At 38.2% G+C, this 26,054-nt stretch overlaps 1 protein-coding gene across 3 annotated transcripts in view; it reads right to left on the minus strand.

Annotated features, from left to right (window-relative positions):
* The window catches only part of LOC110457739 (organic cation transporter protein-like), a 38,626-nt gene extending 17,248 nt beyond the window's left edge, over positions 1–21,378 (minus strand). Inside the window, exons 1-4 of one of the 3 annotated variants that reach the window (XM_021509123.1) lie at positions 21,292–21,378; positions 10,499–10,662; positions 1,023–1,242; positions 440–543 (exon numbers count right to left, since the gene is read on the minus strand). In XM_021509123.1, the coding sequence (XP_021364798.1) occupies positions 440–543; positions 1,023–1,242; positions 10,499–10,644 (470 nt within the window). In that variant the 5' untranslated portion in view covers positions 10,645–10,662; positions 21,292–21,378. Of the gene's footprint in view, positions 1–439; positions 544–1,022; positions 1,243–10,498; positions 10,663–10,780; positions 10,798–14,737; positions 14,812–21,291 lie in introns of those variants that run through there. The other 2 variants (XM_021509124.1, XM_021509125.1) reach the window with 2 other exon arrangements.
* Between the last annotated feature and the right edge of the window lie 4,676 nt (positions 21,379–26,054).

The raw sequence follows: 26,054 nt of genomic DNA on the forward strand, positions 1-26,054 counted from the left end.
GAAATAAAACCTTAACTGCGTTCCTTTTTTCATATAACCAGATGTTTTAAATCAATTAGCCAAGATGAATGAGCCTAATGTTTAATACTGATATTTTCATATTTCGTTTTAAATCAGTTCACTAAAAAGCATTTATCAAAATATGAACGACATGATACGTCTGAAGTGTTTAATTTCATTTTATTTTTAATATCTGAGAATTATTCTCTATACTCTATGTGAGGGGAATGTAAAAAAGGAAATGTTGACAAAACATGTTATGTAAAAACTGCAATTTCATTGGCAAAAACCTTACAACTGTTCCTAAAATCGTGTATGAGCTAAACCCGACTTATGTGAATTTCAATTTTATATCTTGATGGACGCTAAATATCATTAACAGTGACATTGATCGATGCAAGACTAATGGTTATCGTATATAACCAATGGGATGCGTTACCTGTCTGACAACTGTCCGAAGAAAAGATCCCCCACCATGACCCCAACATAATACACAACTTGAGCATGTGCAGGTTTCATTCCTTGATCACAAACAAGATCCCCCTGCAATAAAAAATGAAATATGTTATGAATAATACATCCAAATTTTGCCAATGAATATATTATTATTGTCGGAGGAATTCTTTGGAAAGCATTGTTAAAAGTAATAGGTAGAAAACCGTTGGGGTTTTTTATTTAATTTTTTAACATATATCAACTATTCCGTCTTTGCGTATTGCAGAGTTATCTTCTCGTGAGAGCAGGTATTGATTGTTACGTCATTGGTTTGTGTGAGAAAATTACGCCGTTTCCTCAAAAAATGATGATGTTACTCTCACAAACAAATGCCGTAACAATCAACCCCTGCTCTCAAGAGAAGATAACTCTGCAATACGCAAAAAGAAATCTTTGTGTGGGATCCTGCATCCGGGATACTCCAGAGGTAACGCTCACGTTCACTAACCCCTGGAGTATCGAGGATGATGATTAGGTTAAACGGTACTTCAAAATAGCGAAACTGACCGGAAGTAGGCAGTTCTTACCCTGGTGACGATAGTCTCGTCGAAGATCTCCTTGTCGTACACATATGCGGAACACCTCGTCCTGATAGCATCCGTGGTGTTTCCGGAGTACCTGTACAGGTGACATCTGTCGTAGTCGTAGAAAGAGTCGTCCGAGGCAGGAATAGAACTGTTGATGAGGTTGGCATGGTAACCGTCCTGGACGGTCCATGTATCGTTATCATATCCAGGTATCTTACACCTGAAACGCAATAATTAGGTTTAAGTTAAAACGTAACGGTAAACACGATACTTTGTAAAGATTCAGTTTAACATTAACGATGAACATGCGTAATTTGGCTCAAACGTATACGGACAGAGGTAAAACATTTGTTTAAATATAAATGCCAACGCCAGTTCAGTGTAAAAAGGCATACATGTGGTCATCAATTGAAAAAGTAAGCACCAACATTAATTATAACGAATTATGTTATGTCGGCAATGTAACGAAACTTTGCATTCCTTAATGGACAATGTTACATGCGCGATCAGTGAGCATTTTCACAAAAAAATCTTACGATTTGTCTTTAGCTATTGAGTTACGATTATCGTTAGAGAACTCTTCAGTCAGTTTCACGAAAGTAGTCGTAAGTTAAAAAATATTCGTAAGACAATTCTTAAGATTTTTATTTACGAGCGCACTTACTATTTGACTTACGAGAAAAAATCTCCCTAACAACGGCATTTGCTTAGTTTGCGCAAGCGTTACACATGCTTTCGGTTAACATAAACGTGAAGAGCAAAGCATTTTCTTCTGGTAACGGGATTTACAGTTAGAGGGGGCACAACAGGCGTGGATCCACGATTTTATGAAGGGGGTCAAGAAAATAGAGAAATACAAGTAAATAAAGATACAAAATCATGTATTTTCTATATTTTTTAGGCAAAGGCAGATCCTTTAATTTTTGAAAATATCAAAAAATCAACGAACGGAAGGTAACCGTTGAAAGCGCGAAGCCTCTTTTGGGATACATGTACATGTGGCTCAGTTTTATAATGTGATATGGCTTATTATTGAATTAAATGTGATGCATATCTCTACGGTTAAAGCCTTAAACAATTTTGACAGGAAGAGGTATAAGAAGGGAAAGGTTATATTATTAATCAAAACAGTTATGAAATATCTTGTAACACAACGAATCTTAAAAATTTGGTCTGTGCGACGGACATCTCGTCAACTAAACTCATTAATCTGAGGCCTGTTGGTTGTTATTTAGTGTAAATTAGTTACATCCACTTTGACAATACCCATATCTCAACGCTTATTGCAGTAAATGTTCGACTGAGCCGAGAATGGAAGTAATTTGTTTTTTCTGCATGTGCACTTTGGTACATACAATGTACTGACGATCCAATGCTTGTTTATGGAAATGACGTTCGGAAAGATTTGATAATTCATTTTCCATTTCCATGCAATGCGTATTAAGAATACAATCAACCAGTATCTTTTTAAAAGTATTGTTTGCGTCCAACATCCAACCATCTTACAACGCTTATATTAAAATACCATCTAGAAATTTTAGAAGAAGATTTATACATGAAAAAGAATTTGTTGTCGGCCTGAAAGTACTGCTGTACAATCGCATGCTGATTGTACGTAACGAGACCGACAGTTACCAAAGACTGATTTTTACATGAAAAAGTAAGTACATTTACAACACCTGGCCGGGCAGTCTTTGTTTAATAAGTTTTTTAAGACAAAAAAAAAGTTTTAACTTGTCAGATGATTCCCGTTGACGTGCAAGACGATCGGAGATGTAAATCCATGTGACAAATTATCCAAAAGCAAAAGTCGGTTCTCTTAAAAAACACTTTGTATGTTTGTCGTTTATCATGTTAGTTTAGCATTATTAACAAAATATGGGAGCTTTTTATCACAAAAAGCTCAAAACAAATATCTTTCTAATATCAATGTAGTCAACTCACAATTTGTTTTATTTTATTTTACCATTTAGTTGTATGTAATTTATGTTCAGTATAAAAAGATGCAAAGCTTCCAAATGGCAATTTACAATACACAAAAACTCTTCATTGTTTTAAATCAATATATTAGATAGGCCAGCTGTTTCAGCTGGGATCGAACCCGCGAACCCAGGTTCCGGAGGCCAACGCTCCACCACTGAGCTAAAGGGACATAGTACATATAATACCCAGATCTTTAACACTACCTTTGGATTACATGTAGTTCATTACNTAATACCCAGATCTTTAACACTACCTTTGGATTACATGTAGTTCATAATTTTTGTTACAAAATTATTTCTTTTTCATTTGGCAACATCGATAACATCAGTTTTTACATAACTCGGGTGACCGTTAAGGCCCATGAGCCTCTTGTTATTATATTTTGTTCATTTCATTTTTATTATAATGTTTTCATTTAAGTCCAACAATGGATGCTTTTCTTTTCAGACTTAATAAGAACCTTTCTTTGTGAAAAAGGGTATCAAATTATAAATTTGGGGTCCCTGCCACTACCCTGCATGGGGGTTAGGATATATAGGGTTTGAAAGGGAAAATTGACCAATATTTCAAAAATCTTCATCAGAATCAGGTGAACTGTTCAATCAAAATTGTCCCATAGTCATCAGGTCATCCTTTGGGAGGGGGTATTGTTTACTATAGTTTATATAGGGATGATCTTTTAGGCATATTTTGTTTTTAACTCTACAGTAAATAATTCAAATTTGCTTGAAATGATAATGAGATATCAATTTGATGCCATCAGAAAGTAAGATCCTGACTCACCCCTTGGTCCGGAGGGGCAGGACCCATTGGAATATTGGCTAAAATTTTAAAAGTCTTCTTCTCTAGACTCAAATTTACTAGAATCCAACACTAGTACTCTTGATGGATGAAAATGCCCATACATGCTTTATCTAAATTATAAAGTTTATTACCCAAGGGTCATCTGTTGACCCTTTGGAAACGGGTGGATTTTACAGATTATGTATAATAGGTAAAAACACTTTGGGTACATTTTGTCCAATTTCTATCATGTAATATTATTAGCTTTCTGGTATTGTAAAATGGGGTTTAAAGTCCGTTTGAAAATGTTTATACATTGTAATTTATTCCCATCTAATATAGCATTATTAAACCCTGGACTTTAATTAATTCTTTGATTTTACCTGTACCAACAAGACACATCTTTTTTTTTAATTTAAAATTAGATATAGATCTTACTTGTTATATCATTATTTTTCTTGTATTGTACAATGACAGTTAAAATTAATTTTAAAATATTCATACATTGTTATCAATTTCTCCCTAAAATATATTAACTTTACCTGTCAAAACAAGAGACAAATTTGTAATACATAATATTTTTTTATTGCAAACTTCCAGATAAAGCTTTTAAACACCCTATTTTCTGGGACTGGTGTTAACGAAATGTTCATATACACGCTGGTATGATATATATGTCAAGCACATTTAAACATTACAATTTACTAAAATGAATTCTGCAATTTTCTGCAAACTTAGGCAGGTGTGAAAATTTGATTGTATCTAAAGTTTAATTATATCTCAACATGTTGCTCCACGTAGTTCTGGTTCAGCATCGAGTGACAATTTAATAATTGTATCTTTTGCAAATGATTTGTCAACATTTCATTCTCATAGTTTGATAAATTTCATGTGTTTATGATATTTGTGTATATGCTGTCAATCTTTTTTTGGCTCACATGGCCCGTATGGGCAGAGGGGTGGGGCCGAACATGGGAAATAGAGGAAACAATTTAATTTTGCACAAGTTAAAGGATATTAACCAAATTTGTTCTGGAGCATCTTTGGACAAAGGGGACTCAAGTTTGCATAAACGTAGGGTGTTGATGGGTTTTTAATGCTTATGACAAACAAGTGGCAATATGAAATTCTACAAACCTTCTTTCATTAGTGCCTTATAGTAATCACAGTGTCTATCTGTCTGTCTTTCAGTACTTTTATTTCCGGAAAGTTCGTTGAAAGCCCTGGACCCTCTCATGCGGACCCGATGAAAAATATGATGTTGGGCAGCGATTTGGGAAGTTTATATCAATATGAAATTGAGTCTTTGTTGCGTATCATGTAAATTGACATCTCAGCTTATACCAGCCATCTTTCTCAAACAGCATTAATCAGTTTATTCAAGTTACCGACAATTAATTATCGAAACTAAGAAAAGCCATGTATTTCAATGTTAATCATTGTTACACACACACATTTAGAGCTGTTCGTATCAGTACGGCTTGTGTAACATAAACATACAAAAGTTTACATTTAAACACTTAGATTACTTGTAAATTAGTAAAATGTTTAAAGGTGACGAAACTACCTGCACATTTGAGCAAAACCACGGAAGGCCTGATGACGTCACAAATGTTGCTGCGTGACGTCATTCAGGCGTGTTTCCGGTCAAATCTTCTTCTATATTGGTGCTCGTCGGCATTTTGATACATGCGTTTTTGGACGAATAATTGACCGAAACCCTTACTAATGTGACGAATTTGCCTGCACTAACTTTACATGTACTAAGTATATGATACTGAGATTTCCTGATTGAGGTATAGTTCGTGTGTGATTTTCACAATACACTGATCGGATTTAAACATCAAGAACGGTCAAACCAAACAAACTTACTATTCATCTATTAATAAATGCAATTAAATTTGTCGTTGTGTGCTTAAAACTAACACGGCCCCTTATGGAACATCTTTATTGTTTTGTAAGAAATAGGGCATGGCTTAGGTGCGGTGGTAAAATCTGCCTCGAAAAACCTTTTCACGATACATCGCTCTTTAATTCGTTTTCAAACCAATCGTATAGCAGCCTTGTTTATTTAAAATTACGATTAAAATCATTATATTTAATTACACTTACGATAAAATTTTGCACTTAAGAGAGGGGTAAAGCTATCGTAAAGTTACGATAAATTTTTCACTTAAGATTCGGAATTTTTGTGAAACGGAACAAAATCGTAAGTTTTCTCTTACGAGTAAAATTTGTTGTAATTTTTGTGTGAAAATGCTCACTGGACTTTGAGCCACACTCAGGTATGACTACCCTATATCTGAATTATTGTAGAATTAAATATATTTGAAATGTAAAGATAAATATATCTTTTACTTATAACTGTTATTGTAGATCTTCGTAAAATTGTAATATTTTGTAATTGTAATAGCGTAACGTTATGTCCTTGTAAGAGTTATTTCCCTTTGTGTATGTGAGTTGTGAATGTATGGTTAGCTTGACAGTATATTTATGTTTGTTTTATTATTTGTTACAGAGTTTAAATTGAATGGAATAAATATGACGAACCAAACCCTGTGCTCTTGTGATATTTAATTACGAGAAATACACCACTATTACATTAAGCTTTGTCGAATGAAGGTACACGCGTGCATGTACATGTCTAAATGTTTACTCATATACGGCCGTTAACCTGATGCAGCATGATCACTGGCTTCAGTCCAGAACAGAAATAATGGCATTAGCTGTGAATTTAGTGACTGAAACGATAACGAGGCATCACGTGTCAATTTCGCGCGCTTAATCCGATGATTTCGCTTATCTACGTCACCTTACGTGATATGTTCAAAACCAAAATCTCAGGATTCCCTAACGTTGGAAAATACCAACAGGAGCGTTTAAAATCAATGTAACGCCAGCAATACCTACTTAATCAAAAGTAAACGAACAATTGTAGTTTATATTTAAAAGGTACATTGTTATTCAGTTTTTATGTAAATAATCGACCCTAACAGCAGTGGGTGAAATTTTCCCTTTTAGGTAATATTTGTTCATGTTAAAAGTCTAATAGGAAACAAATATTGATCCTTTTGCGGATTTTCTATGTAAAGGTATGCGTTTCTTTATAATTTGCCTTCAAGACTACTTTGTAGTTACATAATGTATGATCGAACAAATAAAAAAATTCAATCTGAATTTAAACTAAACCACAATGAATGCCAAAAATATCAACGAACGAACATGTAGCAGGTAGTCATTGCAGTGTATGCAATTTGCAGACCCCGAAACATGTTCTTTGATCAATGAAATTGTCTGAATCCGTGGCGTTTTAGTGACAGGTCACTGCTGGATACATGGTAGTCAAAGATGGCGGGTTATGCAAATTAGCAAATAGATCGTGAACTCCGGCCTTCGTAGATAGTTACGAGAGAAAACTAAATAATCAACGCCAAAAACAGCGTGTAAGTCAAAGGTACATACATCAATAAGTGTCAATACGAACGGCAAAGAGTATACAAATGCGAACAAAACGCCAATTTATTGTCTGTGAAACATCAGTGAATGGGGAGCGGTTATCGGTAACATCGTGTTCAGTGCGTGTTCAGTGCGTGATCTGGTTAAATACCAAGGTCACCTTGTTCTAAAATTTTCAAAAAATATTCGACCGCCACACCGATCGATTTACCTTTAAATGAGGGAACTTCCGTTTTCTGAGACCGATATTACAATACCTCGTAAACCTTTTGTTGATTACAATCTGGTCGATTTTTAAATGTGCCCGACAAGAGCCAGGCCGCCGACTTAAAGTGGAATAAAGAGTGCCCAAAACGTGTTAGATCAGGTTATTATAATCATACAATGTAAACGCTATAATAATAATTCTCCAGAAATAATATATAGATTACATTCATTAAATAAACATAAAACTACATTTTACATCTGGGAAGGGGTAAATCTGACCCATGTAAATCTAAAAAAAAAACAGGTAAAATATTCAGTACTGTGTTACTGTCCAAGTTTTACTTGGCCTGTGCATTCTTCCCCGCTTGTTCTAATAGTACGAAAGCCTATTAGGATCTGATCACTTGTAAGTAAAAAATACTGGAAAGTCGTAATAACGCGAAAAAACCCACTTGATTTTTCGCGTCATTATGTGATTATTTGCGTTAGTACGCGTTTGTTCGCGTAATTACGAGTTTATTTACGTTATTACGTGTTTTTACGCGTAATAGTGTGTGAGTATCGCATTCTTACAACTTTCCAGTAGTTTTTGTTCTTTTCAATCACCCTAATAGGCTTTCGCATTATTGTACTGAGAACTGTTACTAAGGTCCTTTACAACTGCGTCGGTAGACGCAAATGATGCAATATAAAGGATACATTGACGTTTAAGCAAACGCAGACGTAAAGAGGAACCGTATGAATCACCTTGGCGTACACCTATACAAATGTCAAACAATCAGAGGCCAGACACGCCGGTTAGGTTTGATGGCCGACCAGAACACGACATACTTATCAAACATCTACAAATGCCAACCACTGTTCATGTTAATTATAATTACGCCATTCCGGATCGATCGTAGCCGACTTCCGAACGGTATATCATTGATGGCGGCCCTCTTTGATGTTCGGAATGCTACAGTGTATCATGTTTGTGTACGTGACAAGAGCCGTTTCAGCAGTTGTCTTTTGACCCAATGTGCATACACTGTGTAGTTTGGACCAAATGTATTTTAGGGTTGAGGCTAATTTTACTATTTTCTTTGATCATTGACACAGTCAGTCGTGCAGCACGTCTCATCACTTCGTCCAAAGTCAGTGTTTTATTTGATGCATACTTTTGCAGGTCATCTGTACGCTTGAAATTGATTGTAAATCAACTACGCTTGTATGATCGTAATTCAACATTTTATCACAATTATAATTGTATATGTGTAAGTTTCATCGAGTCACTACTATGTAAATAACGATTTTCTCATCCAGACAGTTCCGCTGACATGCTGCCAATTTTCAGTGAAGTATAATTGTATTTGTGAAAATATATAATTACAAGTGATAAGGGATTTGAATACTTAAAATGGGTTTAATAGAAAAATCAAATGCAATAACGATTCCTTTTATACATGTATCTCAATGTATTTCGCAAATGCATTTTACAGCATGTGCAATAATATATTGAATCGGAATTCATTTCAGCACCCTTTATATTTTGTATGCGTCAGGTGACTTAAAACGTCATTCGTATGCTTATCATCAAACAGCAATTTATAACTATGAATGCCAAGAGAAGGCACCGCAAAAGTTTAAACGGGTATAATTACAAAGTATTATACACTTTTGTTAGTCCCAAGCACAGCACGCGGTCAAGAGGAACAAAATCAGTGCGGTCAAGAGGAACAAAATCAGTTTTTAATACGTACATAAAGGTCGAAAACAGGGGTATATAAATAGAATATACATGATGTTAACAACATATTGTTCTGGCGCCTTTTGATTGACGACCAGGACAAATATTTACACGGTCTGAAGAGGCATACATAAACTAGTGGCAGGACGACAGTGCGATTAGTCTATCCATGTGTTGATGTTTAATTTTCTTTGGCAAGGCATTACTTGTTTAAAATGTTGATACATGTCATAAAGGAGTAAATGGTATTAAGTAGGGTGCAGGCTGTTTGCTTTCACCACGAATCTGGCCGACTTCCAGTTGAAGTTTTGGACCTCAACCCGTAACTGTTTGTTACACGATATGGTAACGCATGTACCATAAAACACAACAGCACACATCAACACCCCTGTATCGTGACACTTCATTTCACCTGGGCCGTTTTCGTTTATTAAAGACTTGCCACCTTTCGTAATACACATGGTTTTTTTTTTGTCGTATGTTCGTGTCGGGCCTAGTAATCTGATGCTGCTTTCAGGCGAGCCTTGGCAAAGCCTTGCAAGGCCGGCATAACATTTGCAGGTCAGTTAGGATTTTTTACCCGAAATTGTTACATTTATAAACGGAACAGGCCCCTAGGTTGTTTTTGCACATGTACCTGCATAACATAATCATACACCTTTTGATGTTAACACAGTGATAGGCGGCGTACTTACGCTCAAATTTCCAGGTTATGACTTTGAAAGAATATATAGTGATGAACCGGTTTTTTTATATTTGAATGATCAGTTACGTATTCCATTCCACGACTTCATTCCTCACGTAACTTTGTTTTGTGTCGTTTAAACTTATATTCATCCCTTTCAACGTGAAACGCTAGACACGTAAAATTGTCCGGTTAATACAAACTGGAATTACATGCTACAATTGAGGCGGAAGAATACATGTATATTTTTTCCATTTTGTACTCTGAAACAATTATAAATGCCTCCAGATCGAAGCCAAGGGTATATTACAGGCAACCATTTATATATATTTACCCACTTATTTTCTCTAGCATGATATAAAAATGCCATTTAAAAATGTGTTCCGTATTTTGTTTCAACTGAGATAGCCATATATATACAGAATGATGTATATAGAATGCATGGTGTGTGTAGTATGTTAAAGGCTTGTGTTAGTGTAGTTTAAATGGGATCTATCAACATAAATTATGAGAATGCGTCTTTGTTGTGAAGTTTGGAGTTATTCTAGCCACTTTCGTTCCGCAACTACATGCAAGAGGTCGTGGTAGGCTTAAAAATATGGCCGCCGACCAGCGCCACTTTTGAGCAATACTAACCTGTGTTTCGGTGTGTAGGCCAATAGGATCATCATCATCATGTAACAACCGTTGCTCATGGACGGTAAACACAGTAAAACGAACAGCCATACTTGGTAACGTCCGAACTCTCCAATTTTCTTTAGAATATCGTCAAGGGTAGCCATTCTTTAATTTTTTCTGTTCTGAAAAATGGAAGTTAATCAGTTTTAAAAAACATTTCTATCTGCATTCAACAAAATGAATACTGATCCCGTTGGAAACTTGTCGAAACGACAGAGAGCGCTGCGATGCTTTGCTCACCAAGCGACAGCGAGAAGTGGGGTGTACACTTCCTGTTCCTTTTCCATTAAAAAAGAACTACCGACATTTTTTGTGAAAACTGATAGGCTTATTTGTGTTTCTGGCTTTGTTATGGCTGGTCGGAAATACTTTGGTGTTGGTTGTCTGATAAAATCAACACATTCCAATGTGAACAATATTAGCGCTGACAGAACTCGCACCTTGAACTTAGTGTTAAAAAACAAAATCTACAAAACCAGTGACGGTGTGTAACCAATCTGATTAAAATCATCTGTTACATGGCTCCGCCTGAACATCTGAATGTGCCGCGGTCAGGGTCACGTTCAAGTGACCTTTCGATGAACCAATCAGAGGCGCGCTGGCAAAGGTTTGCCAGCGAATCGGAATATCATGGTTGATAGATAAATAGCGAGGGGTATTGAACAGATTAGCTCCAAAACAAATATAGCGGCGGGAACTGACGTTTCTACGACGCCAAGGAAAGCGTACCCATTGGGTAATGTTTGCGTAGGCAACACCGCCATACAGTCTTTCTTCTCTAATAAAAGCTCCGAATATCTTTATCTGTTCGGGTTTCAGACGTTCAATCTCAAATAACTTCAGAACTTTCGCATCATTCTCATCTATGTTCGCCATATTTGTTACAACTACGAGCGCCCTTTGGAAAGGGGGTCTCTGATTGTTGATATTAATATTAATTTATTAATTTATTTATTAATATAAAGGTCACATGAACGTGACCCTGACCGCGGCACACTCAGATGTTCAGCCGAAGTATGAAGTTAACGAAGCCATGTAACATATGATTTTAACCAGATTGGTGTGTAACCAAACAAAATCTATAAACCCGCTAACGGTGTGTAACCAATGCAAACAAGTATGGAACCCTAACCAGAACTACAACAAACTCATTTGCTCAAATAAAGACATACATCATCCACTGCCTTCTGGCAGATAACGGGACCGACGGGCTCCAATAACTATTATTATTCCTCATCGATTTTACAGCGTGTCAGATTGGTTTAAACACATCACATGACATGATTATTGTTGTTTAATTTGATATAAAATCAAAACACTGACAGCGATAGGTATTTTTAATATATATATTCTACCAGATTTAATGAAATCAGGGCGATCAGGTCAGTCACAACAGTGACAACACAGGGGCTAGTTACATTGCCTAATGTTGATGTATTTTTGTTATATGTATATAACACAGACTCCACAGATGAAATTTCGGAATAATACAAGTTATTGCCCTGGTGTGAGGGTGACCTGCAGAGTTGTTCCCCCTCGACAAATCATGTTTCCCTTAGGCTTCGCCCTCGGGAAACATGATTTATCTCGGGGAAACAACTCTTCAGGTCTCCCTCACACTAGGGCAATACGTGTATAATGTTGTCTTTCACATTGCAATTCAATCAGCTTCTAATTTGTAAATTGTAATGGATTTGGCAACTAAATACATAAACTAGCTATCAAATGTTTTGCAGCTTCCACAAATTTGGAGTTTAACCGGACCTGTCAAATTTTCCCTCTGATGTTTTTTAGAGATCGCAGTTTACCCATGAGAAGCGATTTTCGAGTTTCGTCCTGGTGACAAAACCCGTGAGAAAATAAAGTATAGGCTTACACGACTCAATAGGAAGGCACTCCTATCAATGACAGCTTTGTTCGTTTGACCTTTTATATGGTGCTGTCAGCTATTTACACAGCTAGCAGACAAGGACTGCCCTAGCCCAAAACTTTTGACTACCCCATCCCCGCTCGGATACTCTTCCCAGATGCTGTTCCCTGGGATCGTGGCCATATCAGGACCAGTTGACACGAAGGACTTGTTCACCCCTAGTCTAAATCGGGCAACATCGACATAAGCTCATTATAGTTATCACACAATAGCCCAGTAGAATGCCGACTGCACACTAAGTGGTAAAGTACAGGTTGTAATGACTGAACAAATACTCAGGTGATCTAGCTGAATAGTGTGTCAATGGGAGTGGGGTTTTTTTTTTTAAATACCACAGCAATGATTATTCTCAGATAGTAATGTAGCTATGGTCTACAAAACTACAATTGTACGCCTGTCTGTCACTGCCGGTTGTGTCGTAAGGTTGTCTGTTGTTGAAAACATCCTGTGTCGTTGTCCCCGTCCTTCATTACTTGTCTTTCTATTTTGGTCAGATAGTGAAGCGTATGGACTGGCCTAGTTTGTCGGTCATTGTGACGCACGTCTTTCTCCCATGATCAGTTTGTTCGCCGGTCTGGTGGTCAATCTGTGTCGTTCGTCTGTCTATGGTGGTCAGTTGTTCGTCTGTTTCTGTATGTTAATTGTTATGGCATATGTCTGTCTGGTGGTCAATTTTCGTGTCGTTCGTTTGTCTATGGTGGTCAGTTGTTCGTGTCGTTTGTCTGTCACTAGCGGTCAGTTGTTCGTGTCGTTTGTCGGTCATTAGTGGCTAGTTGTTCGTCTGTCTATGGTCGTCAGTTGTTCGGCTGTCCACGTCTGGTGTTGTGTCGTATGTTGGTGGTCAGTCGTTGTGCCGTGTGGTCAGTCGTTCTGCCGTGTGGTCAGTCGTTCTGTCGTGTGTCTGTTTATGGTGGTCAGTCGATGTGTCTTACGTCCGTCCCTTGAGGTCAGTTGTCTGTCAATGTTTGCTTGTGTCGTTCGTCTGTATAACAGTCATATACATCCGTCTAGGTAGTCTTTGTGACGGAACAGTATTTACCGGTCAGTGCTTTGCCACAAGGCTGACCGAGACACTGTAAGGCACTGCGTATCTAACGTGCTATTATTGATTTCTATGAGGGAGGACAGACAGTAAGGGTTAAAGCTTCGATATCACGTTTTATACCTTTGTTGTCATGACAACCAAGCGAAAAATACCACATACACACACACACAGTGCGTGCACATAACATGCATGCTTTGGCCTGGTTTTCAGTTCTATCTTTAATTGACATTAGCTCTGCATTTGATATGTCTTAGCTCGGATGCAGACTTTTGGCGCTGACAGAACCTGCTGTAGAGATGGTCGGGATTATCAATAGTGATCTTCCGTGTAGAGCATACATGGTTTCATAATTTAACATGTCTACCCTAAGAAATCTCCAATTCAATATATCGTTAACGATAAAAATTCCTTAAGAAAGTATGCTTGCCAATAATTATCTGGAAGATGTACTCAAAGTTAAATGATTTCTTCCATCGAAATGGCTTTCAAAGAAACCGGCGCATATGGCCATCTACTGTTTTCTTGTATTGATTTTGTAATTATTACATCTTCAGATAGATGTGCTCTAGTGACTTCAGAGTGATCAAAGAAGGGGGATATCACAAAGGCCTACAGCTGCTAACACTAAGGGTGAGTCATGTCGGAGTAGCCTTGTACACAAGTACAGAAACACGTGTATCGCTTTGGACCTTGTGAGGGAACTTCATGGCTCACTCTGCCAGTCTTGTAATTTACAGACGGTACAGAAGCAGCTGGCCAGTGTCCAGTCACATCTAATTAGGCATAGTTATTGACGTCCGTGTCTGACCTTATGACCCCCTCCACCCTCACCACACACATATACATACAGCACCCAAGAAACTAATACAGTATAAAAGTTACATCACAACTCAGTACGTCAAAGCCTTCTGTCAATACACAATGTACACTGTACAAAATATTACAGAGAGTACTGCAAAATAAACACAGCTTTCATATAACGTTACACGTGGTTTAAGTGTTTCTATGAATCATGCCCCTGTAACACACAGTAATGTTCCTCGTACATTTATATGTTCAAATCGGATTCCCAGTCAGACAGTTAGTGGTAAGTACTGTAACAGGTGGTTCACTATTTCTAATCAACAAGTTTAAAGTTAATCGTAAATACATCCGCATTACAATTACAACATATTAACACACACACATGTATCTAGAATCATGCCACAACACAATTACTTACATGCTTGCGTCTTCCTATGGCCCGTCGAGCGATTGCACAACTCCGTTCAAACACACTTATAAAGTATATGAGCGGAGTCTGATCGCTAGTAAAACAATAAACCACAGGGACCTGGTAATTTGTTACAGTAGGTTTGCTTGGACTTATATTGGTGCGAAGAGAGTATTATCACATTTATTAAGGGTTTAGATTAAAACCCGGTCAAATTGTCAGGTCCCTGTGACCGAAGAGTTCCACATGACCTTTGAATGGGTTTTTTGGTTTATAATGACTAGCACACCCATATTCACGGAGTCTTATTTAAAGGCCTTGTAAGATGTTACCGACTTCGAGTCAGATCAGATAGTGTTTCATTGAAAGCCGAACAAAATGTCACGCATCGCGAACAGCAAGCGAATGGGTTCGGTGACCTGAGAATCCATAGCAACAGACATAAATCACGTGTAATTCGAGCCTGCATGATATCGTCATCACTTAGATATCAGACATGATATCAACGCTCATGTCGAATAAGAGCTATATGAAATACATGCATCAAATGTGATTACTTTCCATAGGTTTTCATCGATAATTTTCACCGATAACATTGATAGGAAGATGAAGTTACGGTGTACGTAGCTGTGCTACTGTAGACAACACGAACGAGATACAGAACACAAAATTTAATGCAGAGGTACGTGTGTGTGTACCGTGTGAATTGTCTGTAACAAGCAATGTTCGTGATATCGACATTACACACATAACTCTGATAACCTATACACGACACCAACAGTACACACATAACCCTGACGATCTATACACGATACCAACATTACACACATAACCTTGACAATCTATACACGACACCAACATTACACACATAAACCTGACGATCTATACACGATACCAACAGTACACACATACCCCTGACGATCTATACAAGATACTAACAAACACACATAACCCTGACAATCTATACAGGATACTAACAATACACCCATAACCCTGACAATCTATACACGATACCAACATTACACACATAACCCTGACAATCTATACACGATACCAACAATACACACATAACCCTAACAATCTATACACGACACCAACATTACACATATAACCCTGACGATCTATACACGATACCAACATTACCCACATAACCCTGACGATCTATACACGATACGAACATTACACACATAACCCTGACGATCTATACACAATACGAACATTACACACATAACCCTGACGATCTATACACAATACGAACATTACACACATAACCCTGACGATCTATACACGATACGAACATTACACACATAACCCTGACGATCTATACACGACACCAACATTACACACATACCCCTGACGATCTATACACGATACCAACAGTACACACATAACCCTGCCGATCTATACAAGAAACTAACAAACACACATAACCCTGACAATCTATACAGGATACTAACAATACACCCATAACCCTGACAATCTATACACGATACCAACATTACACACATACCCCTGACGATCTATACACGATACCAACAGTACACACATACCCCTGACGATCTATACAAGATACTAACAATACACAGTACACACATAACCCTGACGATCTATACACGACACCAACATTACACACATAACCCCGACAATCTATACAAGATACCAACATTATACCCATAACCCTGACAATCTATACAAGAGACTAACAAACACACATAACCCTGACAATCTATACAGGATACTAACAATGCACCCATAACCCTGACAATCTATACACGATACCAACAGTACACACATAACCCTGACGATCTATACACGATACCAACATTACCCACATAACCCTGACGATCTATACACGATACCAACAGTACACACATAACCCTGACGATCTATACAAGAAACTAACAAACACACATAACCCTGACAATCTATAAACGACACCAACATTACACACATAACCCTGACAATCTATACACGATACCAACAGTACACACATAACCCTGACGATCTATACAAGATACTAACAAACACACACAACCCTGACAATCTATACACGACACCAACATTACACACATAACCCCGACAATCTATACAAGATACCAACATTATACCCATAACCCTGACAATCTATACAAGATACTAACAAACACACATAACCCTGACAATCTATACACGACACCAACATTACACATATAACCCTGACAATCTATACACGATACCAACAGTACACACATAACCCTGACAATCTATACACGACACCAACATTACACATATAACCCTGACAATCTATACACGACACCAACAATACACACATAACCCTGACAATCTATACACGACACCAACATTACACACATAACCCTGACAATCTATACACGATACCAACAATACACACATAACCCTAACAATCTATACACGACACCAACATTACACATATAACCCTGACAATCTATACACGACATCAACACTACACACATAACCCTGACAATCTATATACGACACCAACAATACACACATAACCCTGACGATCTATACTAGACATCAACATTACACACATAACCCTGACAATCTATACACGATACCAACAATACACCCATAACCCTGACAGTCTATACACGATACCAACATTACACACATAACCCTGACAATCTATACAAGATACTAACAATACACCCATAACCCTGACAATCTATACACGATACCAACAGTACACACATAACCCTGACGATCTATACAAGATACTAACAATACACCCATAACCCCGACAATCTATACAAGATACCAACAATACACCCATAACCCTGACAATCTATACAAGATACTAACAATACACCCATAACCCTGACAATCTATACACGACACCAGCATTACACACATAACCCTGACGATCTATACAAGATACTAACAATACACACATAACACTGACAATCTATACACGATACTAACATTGCACACATAACCCTGACGATCTATATACGATACCAACATTACACACATAACCCTGACAATCTATACACGATACTAACATTGCACACATATCCCTGACGATCTATATACGATACCAACATTACACACATAACCCTGACAATCTATACAAGATACTAACAATACACACATAACCCTGACAATCTATACACGATACCAACAATACACACATAACTCTGACAATCTATACACGACATCAACATTACACACATAACCCTGACAATCTATACACGACACCAAAATTACACACATAATACTGACAATCTATACACGACACAAACATTACACACATAACCCTGGCAATCTATACACGACACCAACAATACACACATAACACTGACAATCTATACACGACACCAACATTACACATTTAACCCTGACAATCTATACACGACACCAACATTACACCCATAACCCTGACAATCTATACACGACACCAACAATACACACATAACCCTGATAATCTATACACGACACTAACAATACACACATAACCCTGAAAATCTATACACGACACCAACAATACACACATAACACTGACAATCTATACACGATACTAACATTGCACACATATCCCTGACGATCTATATACGATACGAACATTACACACATAACCCTGACAATCTATACACGATACTAACAAACACACATAACTCTGACAATCTATACACGACATCAACATTACACACATACCCCTGACAATCTATACACGATACCAACAATACACACATAACACTGACAATCTATACACGACACCAACATTACACATTTAACCCTGACAATCTATACACGACATCAACATTACACACATAACCCTGACGATCTAAACAAGACACCAACATTCCACACATAACCCTGACAATCTATACACGATACCAAGAATACACACATAACCCTGACAATCTATACACGATACTAACAAACACACATAACTCTGACAATCTACACGACACCAACATTACACACATAACCCTGACAATCTGAACAAGATACTAACAATACAAACATAACGCTGACAATCTATACAAGATACTAACAATACACACATACCCCTGACAATCTATACACAACACCACCAGTTCACACATAACACTGACAATCTATACACGACACAAACACTACACACATAACACTGACAATCTATACACGACACCAACATTACACATTTACCCCTGACAATCTATACACGACATCAACATTACACACATAACCCTGACGATCTAAACAAGACACCAACATTCCACACATAACCCTGACAATCTATACACGACATCAAAATTACACCCATAACCCTGACAATCTATACACGACATCAACATTACACCCATAACCCTGACAATCTATACACGACATCAACATTACACATATAACCCTGACGATCTATACAAGATACTAACATTACACATATAACCCTGACAATCTATACACGACATCAACATTACACATATAACCCTGACGATCTATACAAGATACTAACATTACACATATAACCCTGACAATCAATACACGACATCAACATTACACACATAACCCTCACAATCTATACACGATACCAACAATACACACATACCCCTGACAATCTATACACGACACCAACATTACACACATAACCCTGACGATCTATACACGACACCAACATTACACACATAATCCTGACGATCTATACAAGATACTAACAAACACACATAACCCTGACAATCTATACACGACACCAACATTACACCCATACCCCTGACAATCTATACACGACATCAACATTACACATATAACCCTGACGATCTATACAAGATACTAACATTACACATATAACCCTGACAATCTATACACGATACCAACAATACACACATAACCCTGACAATCTATACACGACACCAACATTACACCCATACCCCTGACAATCTATACACGACACCAACATTACACCCATACCCCTGACAATCTATACACGACACCAACATTACACCCATAACCCTGACAATCTATACACGACACCAACATTACACCCATACCCCTGACAATCTATACACGACATCAACATTACACCCATAACCCTGACAATCTATACACGATACCAACAATACACACATAACACTGACTATCTATACACGACACCAACAATACACACATAACCCTGACAATCTATACACGATACGTATTTGCAGCACTCGATGACATAAGCAGACAAAAAAAACCATCAAATAATCTGTGTATTTTCATCTATGCGACAATATGGACTGTAAAGCGACTCCGGGTAATAGAGGTGGATTTATAAATTTATGACCGTTACATGGTATTTAAACGGAACTTACATGACCCTAGGACACTGTTACTGCGGATTGCAAAATTCCATTTACATTATAATAACGAACAACACCGACACGCGCAGACACATTGCAAATTTAAAATCGATTTCTACGTGCGTTTTGTTCCGAGTCGACAGAGAAACAAAGAATAACCTTTTCCCTGTTGTGTACGTGGCTGTAGACAAAGGATAACATTAAGGTTTTTTAAATACAGCGTCAATAAATGTTACGCTTCATTTCCGTCACCATGGTTACAGTACACGTGAAAAGGATACTCGAGACGAATTTCAAAGGTAAAGGGAAGCACGAGGAGTGACCGTGATTGTTGGCGACGGTTATAATTATTAACGAGTATGGCAGGGAGGAGGAGGAGGAGGCGGAGGAGGGGGAAAGGTGTCTAAGAAAGGGCAAAGTGTTTGTGTGTTGGGGGAGTGGGGCGGGGGGATGGAGACGGTTAAACGGAAACTGCTCCACCGCACATATCATACAATGTATATGTTATTGTAACACAACTACAAATACATGGGTAGATATTTACTTAATCAAATAATATTTGTATACTTCATGTACGGTAGTAGTATGTTGCTAGCATTACAATATTATACGTTTACCAAATGTTCTCAGTATTTCCTATAGCCATTTCCACTCAACTACCGTCTGAAGTAAGCTGCCGAACCCTAATCCTACAGGGCTTTGTATTGGTGTTATTTAAGAAAGGCATTTCTTAAATAGCCAGTCAAACACAAAAACATTCTTAGCCGAATGTCTAAAGTTCCAATACGTTACACGATCAAACACACAAATAATTTCCAGGTCAAGGAATTAATCGTCAGAATGCGATATATTGTTTGTTTGCTAAATAAACCAAAAATAGCAAAAAGGAAGTTGTGTTCATGTGTACCACAATAAAAATTTACCCCAACAAAATCCAACCCACTACATAAAATATACCTTTCGATAACCGATATACATGTATATATATGTATTTGTGGATGGACAATATTTGATCGATAGATAATGATTTGAGTTTATTTTATCAGATCTCCCCTCGCCGTTACCGACCCATTTTGTAGAATTATCGAGTTCACAACATTTTCAATAGAAAAACCGACAGTCTAGTGACTACAATACACGCAAATCAATTGGGAGCCATTCAGATATCCTAAAGCTCATTCTAGTCTCATATATAAATATTACAAGATATAAACGTACATACATCTGTAAAAAAATAAGTTCCAACGAGTCAAATTATTTTCAACAGGAAGAAAAATATATTTTTACCTTGTAGTGCAGTGAAAGAAACGATCCACTCTGTGATAGACCACGAGGCGAATACGCAGTTGTGTCGGATCGAGACGCAGGCGTGTGGCTGTGTAGCAGTAGCGATTTTTTCCTATGGGGCCCGTCGAAGGAGCATTTAGGTTTCTCAGTTTTATAGCTACGGCTTGTTTAATGTTGTGGAAATTCACAGAGAATAATATTATTTAGGGGTGGGGGGAGGGGGGTTACGGACATCATATAGGAGTTTAGAGGTTCGTTAACAAACATATCGGCGAATGTGTAGATGAGAGGACCTCCTGTTGACCTAAAATATAACTAAAAAACACTCGTTTTTGTAAGTCATGCTGTGATTTTGGTTTTAAGAGAGTCACTACGAGGCAGCAATAAGCCATCGAATTAACAGGACTTTAATACATTAATACGACTCCTCCTGGTCGTGCGTGCAGTGCTATGGTGATGAATTGAGTAATGTGTGTATGCCGCTATGGGAACGATAGACTAGCTCTGAAGGAATCGATTTTTACACCTCGTACAATCATAATTACGGTGACCATATAACGGTCACACTGCGGTGTAAGGTAACCATGACATTTACACTACGACTTCAGGTAGATAATTTGACGTTTACACGACGATCTCGGGTAACTATGACGTTAACACGACGATCTCGGGTAACTATGACGTTAACACGACGATCTCGGGTAACTATGACGTTAACACGACGATCTCAGGTAACTATGACGTTTACACGACGATATCAGGTAACCATGACATTTGAACGACGACGTTATGTAAACATAGTGTTTACACTACGACAAAATTATGGTAAGCATAATGTATACACTACGACATAAGGTAGCCATACCATTTACACTACAACATCAGGTAACAATGACGTATCAACTCAGCCCTTGGGTAACCATGACGTTTTCAGTACGCCCTCGGGTAACGATGACATCTAAACTTAGACCTCGGGTAACCATGGCGTTTTAACTTAGATCTCTGGTAACCATGTCGTCTTTACTACGACCAGGGATAACAATGATGTCTTCATTGTGACCTCGGGTAACAACGTCGTCTTTACTGCGACTTCGGGTAACCATGACGTCTTAACTAAGACCTCGGGAACCATGACGTCCTAACTAAGACCTCGGGTAACCATGACGTCTTCACTAAGACCTTGGGAAACCATGACGTCTTAACTAAGACCTCGGGAAACCATGACGTCTTAACTAAGACCCCGGGTAACCATGACGTCTTAACTAAGACCTTGGGAAACCATGACGTCTTAACTAAGACCTCGGGAAACCATGATGTCTTTACTACGTCCTTCAGGTAACCATGACGTCTACAATACGACATCGGGAAACAAAGATGTCTTAACTGCGACCTCGGGAAACCATGATGTCTTAACTAAGACCTCGGGTAACCATGACGTCTTCAATACGACCTCGGGAAACCATAATGTCTTTTTTCTGTGACTTCGGGTAACCATGACGTCTTAACTAAGACCTCGGGAAACCATGACGTCTTAACTAAGACCTCGGGTAACATGACGTCATAACTACGTCCTCGAGAATCCTTGATGACGTCTTAACTATGACCTCTTGAAACCATGATACCTTCACTACGACTTCTGGAAACCATGTCGTCTTCACTATGACATCGGGAAACCATGCTACATTGCACAATGTTGTATAGTCTGCGGTAACCATACCAGAATATAACTAGGCGCTACTGTGCATATCATGTTACCAAGACGTTTTTCTACGAAGCATAGTACATGTAACCATAACATCTATTCTACGACACAAGTTAACCATAACATCTATACCACGACGCATGTTTTAAAACCATTACATCCATACCACGACCATAACATCTATTCTACGACAACAGGTCACCATGAGTCTATAAAACGATAACCGATAACAATGAAGTCTTTATTACTGTGACAGGTAACAATGACGTCCATAAGTCAGGCAACCGTGGTGTCTTAATTTAGACGCCAGGTAACAATGACGTCAGCATCACGATGCCAAGCAACCATGACGTCTACATCACGATGCCAAACAACCATGACGTCTATATTACGACGTCAGGCAGCCATGACGTATATATAACTTCGGATAACAATAACGTCTACATCACGATGCCAGGCAACCATGCATGACGTCTACATAACGATTTCAAGCAACCATGGCGCCCACATAATGATTCCAACCAACGCTGACGTCAACATCACGATGCCAGGCAACCATGACGTCTACATCACGACTCCAACCAACGCTGACGCCAACATCAAGATGCCCTGCATCCATGACGTCTACATCACGATGCCAAGCAACCATGACGTCTACATCACGATGCCAAGCAACGCTGACGTCTACATCATAGGGCCAAGCAACCAAGACGTCTATATTACGACGCCAGGCAACCATGATGTATATATAACAACTCCGGGTCACCATGACATCTATGTTACGACGCAAAGCAACCATGCTGTCTTTATAACGACTACAGGTAATCATGACCTTAGTATTACGACGACAGGTAACCGTTACGTCTATATTACGACGACAGGTAACCGTTACGTCTATATTACGACGACATTTACCCATGATGTTTATTTTACGACGCTAGGTAACCAGTCGTCTATGTAGCCGGTACGTCTATATTACGACGCCAGGTAACCGGTACGTCTATATTACGACGCCAGGTAGCCGGTACGTCTATATTACGACGCCAGGTAACCGGTACGTCTATATTACGACGCCAGGTAACCGGTACGTCTATATTACGACGCCAGGTAACCGGTACGTCTATATTACGACGCCAGGTAACCGGTACGTCTATATTACGACGCCAGGTAACCGGTACGTCTATATTACGACGCCAGGTAACCGGTACGTCTATATTACGACGCCAGGTAACCGGTACGTCTATATTACGACGCCAGGTAACTTTATTACGACAACAGGTCACACTGGCATTATAATGTGTTATACATTTGAAGGCCTTCTTCAATAGTTGCTTTCGAATCCTTCTATTGTGCAACTACCTTGTTTCTCGTCATAATATATTAATCATTAACACAAAATATTTATTTTAAGCCAAATGTTATTTGCATGACAACCTTAGTCAGCTAAATATACATGTACTACAGATTAAAATACCCAGGTTGTCTGTATTACAACTTTACAGAACTATGATGTCTGAATTACAACTGACATACAACTTCATGTGACTGCAGCCTCATCTCAAGGAGCTACGCCTAATTAAGTTCTCTGCCGAGTAGAGAGCGTAAGTTAGCGCCGCCCCTAGAATTCAGTAGCATTTGAAAAAATATACTCACAGATACAATTGCTCTTTGGATAACCAGTATGTAAAACTTAGAACCAAGTTACCATTTTGAAATGAAATTTGATTCTACCCTTGGGCGTTTATTGCTGTAGCAAGGTTAGAGACATGTAACCATGGTGACCGACATGGTATGTTCTACCGCTAGGCCTATAAGATATTCAATTTGCCACAACACAACCTGTCTTGAAACCATGAGTATTTCGTACATATCTTCCCACTAATGTTAATTGCGGAATCTGCACATCGGTGTTGATTCAGCAGGCATAACCTATAACCTCGAGTCTCTGAAGGGGACACAACTACCTGAACGACAATGAGAAATTAAAGTGACCGGTTTACATATACATTGATATTTATATACAATGGTTTCGCACTCACAAATAGTGTATGTTCAAAACTTCAATTCTGCACGCTACAACCCATATTTTTGCTTGACCTTAACAGGTACAGTGAGTAAACCTAAATGGGAAGTTTGCCAAAGGTTACACCTGTACGAGATTGCACGTGTTCCTCCTAAACCTACTAATAAATGTGTCAAGTTTACTTCCATGAAACCCCCTCTTTATTTTAACGGTAGGTACATGTCCGATTCATATGAACCCGGGACTGAAGAACACTGCATTAATGACGAATGAAAATGAATTTGTACAATAAGGAAGCATTCCCTTCTAGCCGGATACAGATCCTCGACATGAGATGGGAACGGATCGTTCGGAACACCTCGTCCCGATTACAGTACATTTCGAATGAATCGGCCGAGGTATTCCGAGTTCGTAGCAGATTTGATCTTCAAAATCTACATACTTTAGTACGACTTATCTGATATCGCGTGCGGAAATGTGTTTCCCGTCAGACATGACACACAGTTTATTAAAAATACCACAAACCAACACAACTGCTGAGTTTCAAGACCTACATGCTCTGCGGCCAGTAGTGATATCTATATAAACTTAAGTAGAATACATTTTTCATCGCCGTTTGAAAGAAATCTTATTGTTTCATATTTTACTGTGAAATAACAAACTGACAACTGCATCGTAGAGAGCTATGATTTATACTGTACATATCTTGGAAACTGAAAAACAGCTCGTAAAACAACTCGAATCACACGTATGCAGTGTATTTAAGAATGTTGGCAATTTCAAAATAAATATATAATCCATCTAGAATTGTGATCATATATGCATGTAACATGCATCACTGATGGTTGTTAGATGCAATAGGTAATGACATACTGACAACTCTCTCGCTGTACCGATACATTAAGTTGTGCTTTTTAGGAAATTATGCAGTGTACGATATCTAGCTTGAACGTTGTCTGGACAACGTTATGTAACTAACATTGACCAGAGCTCAGAACACTATTTTTGTCATAGGTTCCGCAAGGTGTGCCTTTTTCA

The sequence above is a fragment of the Mizuhopecten yessoensis genome, unplaced genomic scaffold (genome assembly GCF_002113885.1).
Source record: "Mizuhopecten yessoensis strain PY_sf001 unplaced genomic scaffold, ASM211388v2 scaffold9301, whole genome shotgun sequence".
Classification (NCBI taxonomy): Eukaryota; Metazoa; Mollusca; class Bivalvia; order Pectinida; family Pectinidae; genus Mizuhopecten; species Mizuhopecten yessoensis.